This window comes from Xiphophorus couchianus, chromosome 1 (assembly GCF_001444195.1).
Source record: "Xiphophorus couchianus chromosome 1, X_couchianus-1.0, whole genome shotgun sequence".
NCBI lineage: Eukaryota > Metazoa > Chordata > Actinopteri > Cyprinodontiformes > Poeciliidae > Xiphophorus > Xiphophorus couchianus.
This window is the reverse complement of record NC_040228.1, coordinates 22,250,915-22,263,040: the sequence shown is the minus strand read 5'-3', so window position 1 is coordinate 22,263,040 and position 12,126 is coordinate 22,250,915. Positions and strand designations below refer to the sequence as shown.

The following is a 12,126-nucleotide window of genomic DNA, read 5'->3' as shown; positions in this document are numbered from 1 at the left end:
TTACTTGGATAGTTTGTTTTTCCTACAACTGAAAATAAGTTTTAAATTAATTAACAACACGTCAGTTTGATAAGACATACAGCAATCGAAAAGGACTTAAGGTAAAATAACATTAGAAGTAAATAAAAATAATTATCAAAGTAAAAAAGAATAAGGCTATTGGCTTTTAAAAGAAAAATTCCTTACCAAGTCTTGTACATTTTATGAGATTATCTGCAAAAAAAAAAACCCCAAAAATTATCTTACAATTACAATTATCTTACAATTTTTCTTTTTATGTTTAGTTGCACTCAGAAAGTTGGGAAATGTAACAGTTTTTCTAGATACATAAAATGTAGCTTATTGGTTTTATAAATAACAATTAGAACAATATTTGTATCTGCCTGTTGCTTGACAGCCACAACATTTTTTTCATTTCAGGTGAAAATAATTAGCTAGTTTCGTTTTTTAAAGATAATAAGATCAATATGTGATAAATGTGTGCCTTTTAAATCCAAGTCCACAATTTATTCAATCTTTCCTCAAGTGCTCAGTAGACTTATAACTAATCGCTTAACTGTACAGAATAAACCATATAAGAATAAATGTTTTTAAAGCAAACCATTGATGGAAGATGCTCTCTTCACAAACAGCAGGAAGCTGTCCTGCTGCTTTGCTGGAAGGAGGAGCTTCGTCCTTGAAGGCGGGGCTAAGCCCACCCAGGCCTTTTGCACAGCTAAATGGCTGCTACTGGAAATTAAAGGATTTCTCAAACATGCATGAAGTAATCAAGGCAACACCACATGTATGTTTTTCAAGAGAAAACACCATTATGACCTCGTGCAACATTCAAAGTGGTCGATTTTACATAACACTGCCCCTTTAATGATTCACATATTATGCTGGAGCTAATTGGAGAAGAATATCAACACCAGAGCATCATGTATCCTAGGTAATTCTCAGTGATGACAGTGGATAATATTACTTAATCAAAATGCTCATTATACGCGCACTTAGCTGCCTAAAATGACTCACTTTCTCTCGGGGACATTCAGTTTTTTCCCTCCCTCTCTTTTCTTTGTCCTCCTCGTTTCTCTCTTTTTCCACCATTTGGTCGTTTTGACCCGATGTTTAGCCAAGCAAAACAAAAGCTAAGCAGGGAGCCATGGCAGCACACACACGTGATCAGATGCATTAGAAATATTCTGCACACATGGAAATCAGGTTTGCGTTTTCTTCTCTTTTGAGCCAATCAATCATTCGTGTGCGCGCAGCCAGCTCTCTGACAAACAAGACAAATACATAAAAGTAACTGTAGTTTAAATTGCTTGTTTGTGAAGCCGCTGGTGCAGCCGTGTGTGTGGGAGCCACAAAAACCTAAAGTGACAGGTAAACAGCAGAGGAGCGTCAGTCCGCTCTCAGACTGACACACGCACAGGAACGGAGGAACACAACCTGCCCTCACGACTCAGTCAGCACCGACCACCGACTCCTCTCTACGGCGTCCAGAGTGGACAAATTCAGCCTTTATTTAACGGGTTGAAGCAACTCCTGCTGAAGTGTCCAAAGATATTCCTTTCCGTCTCGAAGCTCCTAGGTTTCCTTCTTGCAGCCGTGCAGGAATTATCCGCGCTCCGCCGGACTTATGATCGACCGGCGATTCACGACTTCTCCTCTCCGGCTGAGAAAGCTGCAGATCGGGACTGTGGCGCTGTGTTGATGGACCCGGGCTCCGGCAGCTCGGCGATGCTCTTTGCAGAAGGATCAAATGTTTTGCTTCAACGCAGAGCTGATTGAGTGATGGCGACAAAACTGCATCAGGTCAAAGACTGGTCCTCTGCACGCTCCGAGGGGTGATAGCAGAGCTGCTCTCTGCTGAAGGAATACTTTCCCAGACTTGATGCATCCAAACCCTCGCATGTTAACGATGGATCTGAAAGTGGAGCCGGAAGAACTGGACTCGAACCAGCCTCCACCCATAGAGGTTTTTGCGCACAGCTCGACCCTGCACGGAATCTCCCACATCTTCACCTACGAGCGCTTCTGGATCAAGCGGTTCCTGTGGCTCGTCTTCTTCCTGGCCTCGCTGACTTTCCTGCTCTACGTGTGCGTGGATCGGATCCACTTCTACCTCGAGTACCCGCACGTCACCAAGTTGGACGAGGTCTCGACCCCGGTCATGATGTTCCCGGCGGTGACCTTCTGCAACCTGAACGCGTTCCGCTTCAGCCAGCTGACCCGCAACGACCTCTTCTATGTTGGGGAGCTGCTGGCCCTGCTCAACAACAGGTAGCAACATTTAACCTCAGTTAGAGGGTTCACTTTCACATCCAAAACTCTTAGAGCCTTTCATTTTGTTGCTATGGTTCTTGTCAACTTCTAAGATAACATTGGAATTTAATATTTCGCATATTTTGCTCCGTTATAGCGTTTAAGGGACTTAAAGCTCATTAGGAAACTGCTGCACAGTAAAACTTGTAAAGGCGAGACTTTTGACATGTAAAGCAACTTTTCTTCACTTTTTCCTGCTTAGTTTAGGCCCATTATTACAATAAGAGAATCCATTTAAAGGCAAAGACAGTCCCTTTACTGGCCCAGTTCCCTTTTAGTACGGAATACTTTAGCAAAAAAGAAAAAAAAAAACACATTCTGCTGTAATGTTTGAACAATGAAAAAGTAAAACTTTTATTTTGGTGACTCTGAAATCTTAACTTTGAAAGCTGTCAAACAAACTCTTCTTCACATCAGGTCTAGTTCAACTAAAAGATACTTTTTATGAAATACTTCGGCTTTTATACTGAAGAGCATTGTTACGTTTTATTTTTGAAGTGCCATCATAATCCGCTTTTTTAATGATGGATTCAGTTGTATTTGTTATCTCGGTGTAATAATCTAGATGAACAGAGGTTTTTATTTTTAAAAATATTATTAGGTTTTATTTCGAAAGGTCATTATAATAATTTCTTAATGGTCTGTTTTGTTTCATTAGTAATGTGAAATCTTCTTAAAACTTCCTCTTAGAAAAATTGAAGCTTTTATTTGAAAAGTATCTCAGAGTTTTCTTTATAAAGACCAACATCTATTTTTCACAAACGGTTTAGTTGCCTTAGTCGTGTTTAATCTTTCTTTGTAATAATCGACTAATGAGTATTATCTGTCTTATCTTGAAACTTTGGCTTTAATAAAAAATGTATATATTATGTATTAATATATTATTCCTTTTTACTTTGCAAATGAATGAATAGCTCATCTTCAACCTATTGAATCAGTTTTTTCAGACAAGATTTAAGTAATTAATCCTCTGCTTGTAATTTGACCTTACTGCAGCCTTTTTCTACCTTGCTCAGTCACCCAGTGGCTGCAGAGTGTGTTTGTCTCTCTTGAATTAGGTGAACCATTATAATCAGAGGCTCCAGCTGTTTTGTTGATGCAGCTGGAGGCTCTGGATACAGGAGCTGGCAGTGGCACCGCGTACTGTACGCACCCACAGCAGGAAAACAAGCTGGAAGACCTCTTTGATTTCGAGCGAAACGGCAAATGCTCGGGGCGTTTTTTCCATTCACACATTCTGATCTCAGAGTGTCTGAAATTTTGTGCAAAGCTGCAGAGAAACTCTTCTCATCCACAATTAGATTCACTTGCACTTGAGCTGCTAAAGATTTCAACAAGGAAGGTGTTTCTTTGTTCTTGTTTTGCATGGATAGCACGAAAAACATTTCTTTGTGTTGCTGTTTTGAAATCATGTCCAAGAAGCACAAGAGGAAATAAAGATCTCACAGTGGGAGGCAAGAGACTTGTCTTAGCTGTAGAAGCTTTTTGATTGCATGCCCTTTGGTGCTGTAATATTTTTCCAAATGTCAACAGAGGCAGCAACAATGAGGCAATTAGTGAAATGGTTTCCTTTACTTAGTGCCTTCAGTACTTCAGGAGAACAGAGTGTCAGATGCAGCAAACAAGTTTTTAAAAGCAAAATCAGTTTAACGCTCAGAGCACTTTGGATATTTTATATTCCAAAAGTGAACATTTAAATGTTTATTCCAAAGTTATGGTGCATAAACATGAACCCTCCTGTTTTTTCCCCTACATCCATATCCATGTACTTATCTTAAATATTACCCCATAATCTGTTAAGATTATTTTTGCTTCTGTTGCCAAAGAAGAAAATCCCTGCAATGACAGTTTAAGCTGCCAGAAATACAAGTGCTTGTGGCTTGAAATGCATTTATGACTGCTTTCTGCCCACCTCTGGCAATCAAAGCCACTGGTCTGGGAAATGTCTTGTGGCATGATATTTGAGTTGCTCACCCGCTGAAGGGTCAGTCTTGGCTGTTTTCATCAGCTTGTTCTTCTGGGATTTTATCTCATAAGTGCCTTCCTGGCAGATTTGTCCGATTTATAACCCGTGCAGACTCGGTGCCTCTGTCCAATTAAGTTTTTTAGTTTTAGTCAAACAACAAAAACAGCCTCCAGATTTGCCCAATCTCACTGTCACAAAACATCAATCTATGATATAAACCAAATTAACATTTTTACTGATGAATTGCTTGGTTTTACTGTTTGAAGTCATGACTTTTAAGTTTTGTGAGAACTTCAATAAGACCTATGTAGCATGTTGCCAGATATGAATTCATTAAAGCAAGCTGCTGGATCTAATTTCTATTAAATAAAAATGTGTGTAGTGCATTAATGGTGGCTGTCATAACAAATCAGCAGAGGGCTGCATTCACTTGATGATACAGCAGTTTCTAAAAGGTTTTCCAATGGTGCCAGTGTTTAGGTTCAAATTTAACTGTGAAACTCTTTGGTGAGTACATTAAAGTGGTGACATTTGAATAAAAGCCTGGTGGGAGATCGCAGCCAGGGTAAAGTGCAGGAACATTTATAGTTATGCTGCTTTCTTTAAGAGCAAGGCAGCGTGTGCAGATTTCTCCAACAGTTCAATTCAGTGAAAGTAAATCTCCCCGCGCCTCAGAATAATGCTGTGTGTGGTGAGGGGTCTCCAGCGCCGTTTAGCTACAAAAAGACTGGCAGGCGGTGCAAACAATGATTTGATACAAAAATGTAGCTGAAAACTACACTATGTGAAATGCAGAGATGTTGGAAAATGTCAAAACTTTGTAAACAACAACTTTTTATTTAATACAATGTCATTTTTTTCTACTTTTATTATATTGTTTCATTATGTTTTGAGAGACATCTGTCTCATTTTCTATCTATTTATCAATCTACCTTCATATATATTTATATATATGTATACAAACCCCACTGCCCCCATTGAAATCCTCGTGCTTATTCCACCAAACATTGATTCCTGAACTCTTCCTGAGTTAAAACATTAGTATTGTTGTTTCTAAATTAATATAAACTTGATTTCTTTTCATTATTTGAGGTCTGAAAGCACTGCATCTTTTTAGTTATTTTTGACCATTTCTCATTTTCTACAAATAAATCCAAAAATTTTTGCTTGAAATTTCAGAGACATGTTGTCGGTAGTTCATAGAATAAAAGAACAATGTTCATTAGATTCAAACACACAGCTATAAAAAGTTAAATCAGAGAAACTGATCATTTTAAGTGGTCTCTTCATTTTTTTCCCCCCAGAGCTAGTTTTATACCAGCTGTTGTCTGAAAGCGTGAACAAGACGTCGTAAATGTCTATTCTACCTCAGTCAACAGAAGAGTGCATTCACATTGGAGCAGGAAAATAAACACACTGTCTATTGTCACTGCTCAATTATTATTAGCCTGTCTGTAGATGATATTTGCTTGCAAAGAGTTATGATTGAAATCGTGCACGTCTAGCGTTGCAAGCCTTCATCAATGTGCACCAGCATGGCTCATTACAGGAAACCAGCCAGTTATAGCAATTATCATCTGGCCAACAACTACATGAAAATTGAATGAGTCGACACAGATATCTAACCCTGTGTTTTGCTGTAACACACCAGCAGAACGGCTCTTTTGTTTGTTTCTGCAAACCTGATCATGCCGTAAAAGGAAAGAGCGTCCCCCCCTTTTTTTATCGAACTGATCTCTTTATTCTTTAACTGGGTTTTCTATATTTTGATTCAACTCCCAGTCCAGAAACTATTTCAAATTTATTTTTTCATTTGTCCCTTGTGAGCAGACCATCTATGAAGGGAAGCATTTGAGCTAGATGGAGCCTCATGAAGCCTTGGGTGTGTTCTGTTCTCAGAGCTGTCGCCTTGTGTTAGTTGGGAGACACATTAATGCCAGGTGTGAACATGTCAAGTGAGTTTGCTGACTATGAATTTTTTGAGCTGCTAATCAACCCAAAGTGGCTCACACTAAGAATATCGCTTTGCAATTTTTGTTGTTCTTTGTAGCGACACATAAAGCTCAATTTCAGAAAGAAATAATAAGAGCATTTAGTAAAATCCATCATTCAGGTTTGAGTTTAAGTTTAAAAAATTGTGAGCTGAGAATTGTTCTTTAGTGACTTAATAACAGGTCCTGCTCTAAATCTCTAAACATTGTGATGGATATGAAGGACAGAAACTTATCAGAACCAGCACTTCCTGTTACCATGAAGCCCATATGAACCCATTCAAGGGTTGAGCAGATGCGTAAAACATATCAGTGCGTTGACATAAGATAAGATAAGATAAGATAAGATAAGATAAGATAAGATAAGATAAGATAAGATAAGATAAGATAAGACTTTATTGATCCCAAATGGGGGAATTTGCTTTGTCCTAGCGTAGCACACAATCAAAATTAAAATAAGTAAATAAATTATAAATATTAAATAAATAAAATAATAATAATAATAATAATAATAATCATAATAATAATAATAAACATACAAGAATAAATAACAATAGCAGTCGATAAGTTTGACGTACCATAACTTTCTTCAGGTCAATAGAAACAAAACTGAATTAATTATTTTTGGACCTAAAGTTGAACCATCTAGAGTCAGCATGCAGCTTTTTCTACAACAACTGGACTCTACTGATCTGAACCTTCAGAGACACATAAAGACAGTTACAAAGCCGGGCTTCTGTCGCCCGAAGAACACTTTCAGGATTAAAAGTACTAATGATCTGGAGAAATGCAGCTTTCTTTGGTCGCTTTGATTACTGCAGCAGTGTCCTCACAGGCCTGACTAAAAAGTCAATCAGGCAGCTGCAGCTGATCCAGAATGCTGCTGCTCATGTTCTCACTAAAACCAGGAAAATAGATCAAATCACCTCAGTTTTAAAGTCCTTACTGGTTCAGTGTCGCTCAGAGAACAGACTTTAAAATAGTAATGCTAGTTTATAAATCACTGAAGTCTAAGTGCTGTGCTATTGCCAAACGAGGTTGCATAAATCATTAGCAGAAGTATCAATAATTTGTTACAAACATTTATTTATAAATATGAGACATTGAATAAATGTCCTCTAAAACGCTTGCTGTGAGATTAAGCAACAGCAATAAAAACAATATATACATAGCTCCACTTTTTTACAAGGCTTGTGTAACCCAGGGTAAAAACTGCCCTTAATCCCGCCTTTGGTGCTCCATTGGTTAGAGTGACAGTCAGTCACACAGTGCGTTCAGCCAATCACTGCATCTTGAGTGGTTAATTAGGCCTGCTCCAGCTTTCCCAGTCAGGTGTGAGGGGGAGAGCTGGAGACAAAGGAGCCGCAGGTTTGTTCTTCCAAACAACTAGTTTATCTCTTTGTTTATTATGCACTTTTAAAACTCACAATATAACAAATCATGTAGATCTGAACATCCAGTGAGCTTGGAGCCATGAAGTTGTCATGCACTGAACTATTTATGGAATTGGTGAGTAGTGAACACGAATGTTTGTTTGGTTGGCATGTTGGTGGTGGTAGCCAATGCTAATTGTTTGATCATCAATTGTAGCTTCTTAAATTCAATATGTGTTTAAGATAATGAGATGAATGCTGATATCTTTAATTTGTTTGAAAGATTAGATTGTGGATATAATTGCATTTATTTCTGTATATAATAACTGAAACAAGTCTAGTTAACTAGCAGGCTGGTAATTTACTGGTCCTGTTTATTTCAATACAGGCCAGGTGATCCCTTTGTAGGGTTAAAGGATGGCGAGCTTCTGACAACTGGTTGGAGCCAGGAGAACCTGAAATTTACTCCATACTGGTCTGGTAGGAGTCTGATGGTCCATAACATTTCCCCCTCCATCTCACTACCTAGACACACAATCCATTATTCATCTCTTTTCTAGTGGAAACAAATTGCGCTTGGACATTTTTTCATCTCAAATAACTGGACAATTAAAACATGGACTTTTAAATGTGGTGTCGGTCAGACAATGTGCTGACCAGCGGGGAAAGTTAGGACTCTTTGTGCACATCTAAATAGAAGATCTACTGCAGTACTGTGTATATATATTGTATTTATTTATTTCTTTTTTTTGGTTTCCATGTATGTTTGTGTTTTGTGATGTTCACTTAATTTTTTTCTTTAAATGCATAATATTGAAAGCAGTTATTCTTTTGTATTGTTTTATTGATTACTGACAACAGCTCCAGTAGATAAATCTAGTCTTCTGGTGTTATGCCATCTAGTCCCTTAACTACATTAAGTAGTGCTACACTTGCACTGTAGATGTTTCCAACAACAATATTTTTTTCTTTGGAATAATCTGAAATCATCCAAACATTATTGCTCTAAAAATCCAGCTTCTAGTTGCTGAGCACAGTGGACCAATTAGGCCGAAGAGCCGGTTTTAGTCCAGAATAAAGTACACACACAACTGCGCATCATTTTTTCCCCCGGCTCTGAGCTGCAGCGCTTTCAGTTGGGATTAACACAGTGGTCTCTGTGTTACAGTGCCAAGACTCAGCTTTAATTTGATGAGGCCCAAATTCAAAGAGTTCATTAGTAATTAGACACTTGGCTGCTAAATCGTGCTTGGCAACTGCTTGTTTTGGGTTCATGCTCAATAAAACTCAAGAGTGGCTCAAAGCTCTGCTTCTGAAAATGTGATTTAGTTAGTTGTCAATAAAAGGAGCCTATATATCAGGGAGACGTTAAGATTTCTTTTTTTTGGTTTTCGTTTTGAGTCTGCTGTTTCCAAGTTCTCTCGACACACTTGATTCCTTCACATTGCTCTTCCTGTGTGCTAAAAACCATCGGATTAGATTAACAAGATGCTTTAAATCTGTTCGTCTCGATTTGTTAGCCTTTAATTAGCGTTCGGAGCGCAGCCAGACTCTCAGCGAAATGGACTCCAGGGTGTTTGTTTGTCTGGTGGTCTGAGCCTCCAGCTGCACTGATATTAACTGCTGATTTCATCACTTCCAAAAAAATAAAAATCCCTTTACCATACTCCAGATTTTAATAACTCACCCAGACTCATGTTATTGTATGTTATTCTGGTGAACCATTAAAGTTTAACTAAATGTCTCCTGGTTAAAGCAAACCAGTCAGACAAAATTTAGGAGCCACCAGTCAAACCCAAGCACATCTTTCTTTAGGGTCCAGATAGGTGAGGCTTCAGCTGAGTAACTGTGTATAGCCCAGAGCTGCTGCATTGTCAGTGATTGGATGGCTGGGTTTATGGGTCTGTGTCTGAACTTTATTATGAAACGTTCAATAAACTGTTCCACTCTGGCAATGCCCGTCCATTTGAGAGGCAGCAAAATGCCACAGAAAAACCATCATGTTGAGCTTTATAGTCAGTTTTCTGTCCTTTTTGATTTATTCAGGAATATTATTTTAAGCTCCAGCTGAGCAGAGAGAAAGTTCACTGATAAAAACTTAAGAGACCTTTCTGAACAGTGTGAAAAATGAAACTGAGGTTCACTTTTTGTTCAGAAGCAGGTGACTGTTCTATTCAGGATTCTGCAGACTCATAACTCCATGCTAAATTAAAAGGCATTAAATTTGCATGTAAAATAAAATGAATATCTATGGGGGAATTTTTCTGCCATAATAACACTTTCAGTTCTGCACACATTTTCAGTCATAAAACAAGATTTCATGTCTTTTGTTCTCAAAACTTTTAATACTATTGCTTACATTTTTATTTTGAAAGCAGGACTTCATGTCTGTCTTCACAAAACTTGTAATGCCTTTACTAAAAACTTCTGCTTGCTTCTGGAACTAAAATGCACCGTCGCCTGGCAACCTCTCAGCCAATAGAATGAAAGTGTTGTACTGGGTGCGTTTGTTTCCTTCTAGAGGGTGTGCCTGTGTGGTTACTATCAATTGTAGCAACCTGCACCACCCACTGGATGTAGGGAGTGGGTTGGAACAAACTCCTGCCTAAGATCAGTAGCTGTTAGCGATCAGTAGCACACTGCTAGCGGATGTTTAGTGTAACATGCGGCAGAAAGCTGAGGCTGTTGTCACTATTCTGCGTCCTGATTCGCCCATTTGGGAAGGAAAACAACAACCATGATGGACTATATGAGGATTAAGTTGTTAATATGCTGGCTCCAGTCAGACAACAACTTCAAATGTGTAAACTATGCTCCACCGTTAGCATCCATGTTTACTTCCGCAAACAAAGCACTGCTTCTTTTTAGGTTGGTTGGCAAAACACTGAGAATGATGACGCTGTTGCGCCCTCTACTGCGCAGGTCGTTGCCGTTCACACTGCAGAACACATTCAAGTCGCATTTATTTGGAAGTGTGAATGGCCGCCGCCAAAAAAAATTTGGTTTGACAAAAAATTGGAATTGGGTCACTTCAGGCTGCAGTGTGAGCACAAAGAGAAGTTTTTAGTACAAGTTTTGAGAAGAAAGACATAAAGTCCTGCTTTCAAAATAAAATTGAAAGCAAAAGTATAAAAGGTTTTGAGAACAGAAGACATGAAATCCTGCTTTCAGACTGAAAATGTGTGCTCTTGGGTTATGGCAGAAAAATTCCTCCTTAAATATCTCTCTCTTTTTCTCTCTCTCTTTCTCCAGGTATGAGATCAGGGACATACACCTGGTGGAGGAGAGCGTTCTGGAGAGCCTGAAGCTCAAAACCGACTTCCAGAACTTCAAGCCGAGACCTTTCAACATGCGGGAATTCTACGACCGCACCGGCCACAACCTCAACGACATGCTGCTGTCCTGCCACTTCCACGGCACAGAGTGCAGACCGGAGCACTTCAAAGTGGTGAGTTTCTCTCCTCAACTGGGTTCATTGTAAGGCTGCAAGCCCTCGGCATCAGGGGCGTCAGGAGCTGCCAGTAAATATTTGGAAGCTGGATTGCAAATATTAGAGCCAATGCTTTTCTTTTTCCACACACATTACATTTTGGGCTCTTTGTTCACCCTCTTTAGCATTTCACACAATGTTCACATCCAACCAAAGCCCATGCAAATGAGACTGGTCAGTAGAGGCTAGAAAACAGAAAAGATGAAGCCTCAACAGGTTTAAACTTTCATGTTTTTTCTGTGCGTAGATGCTGTTCAGGTCCTGGACCATTAGAAACCATAAAATACTAAACAGGTTGCAAGGAATTATTTAACTCTGAAAGCAAAGTAGGAGTAGATGGTGAGAAGTTTTCAACCCCTCGTCGCGGTCATGAATGCCATTTTAATTTAAGGGTTATAACCTTTTCAAGCCATTATTTTAAAGGGTGAAGTCATTATGCAGCTAACAAATTTAGTGAATTTTGGCATATCAGGTGACCAAATAAGTTGGAATATAAAATGAATGAAATTTGGATTTATGTCCTTTAAATATTTTCTTTTTGTATTAATCAAACATTTGACATGCCTGAATGTTTGATCAGCTTGTCAGAATCGGAACCGATCGTTTAAACTGGTTGGACGGAACCAGGCCTTTAAATAATGGATGATGATGATGAAGAAGTTAAATGTTGTTTGGTTTTGCTGTTGGTTTGAAGTGAAGCTACAGAATCTGGAGGAAGTTATTAATTAATTATTGCACCCACTGTGCAACATACTAAGTCATCCCTCAGCATCATGCTAACACCGCCTTGCTACTTGGTTCAATGTTTTTGCTTTTGACAGTCTCATCATCACCTCTGATAATTTTTTTTTTTTCATAATTTTTTCTCTTTTAATCATTAAACTTTTCTCCAGAAGACAGTTTGCTTTAATGGAGCTACCATTTCTGTTTTTACCATCTTATTTCTGTTTACACTCTCAGTGCTTGGTGATATAAAACACACTCTTGTTCCAGCTG

The 12,126-nt window shown here is 38.7% G+C and overlaps 2 protein-coding genes across 3 annotated transcripts in view; both read left to right on the top strand.

Annotated features, from left to right (window-relative positions):
- gls2a (glutaminase 2a (liver, mitochondrial)) overlaps positions 1-11,029 on the top strand; it is a 31,595-nt gene extending 20,566 nt beyond the window's left edge. The window contains exon 19 of the transcript XR_003594889.1: positions 10,893-11,029. The gene's annotated coding sequence lies outside the window, so the exon portion shown is untranslated. The remainder of the gene's footprint in view (positions 1-10,892) is intronic.
- LOC114141689 (acid-sensing ion channel 1A-like) overlaps positions 165-12,126 on the top strand; it is a 75,287-nt gene continuing 63,325 nt past the window's right edge. For both annotated transcript variants that reach the window (XM_028012405.1, XM_028012394.1), the window contains exons 1-2: positions 165-2,268; positions 10,893-11,088. In XM_028012405.1, the coding sequence (XP_027868206.1) occupies positions 1,880-2,268; positions 10,893-11,088 (585 nt within the window). In that variant the 5' untranslated portion in view covers positions 165-1,879. The remainder of the gene's footprint in view (positions 2,269-10,892; positions 11,089-12,126) is intronic.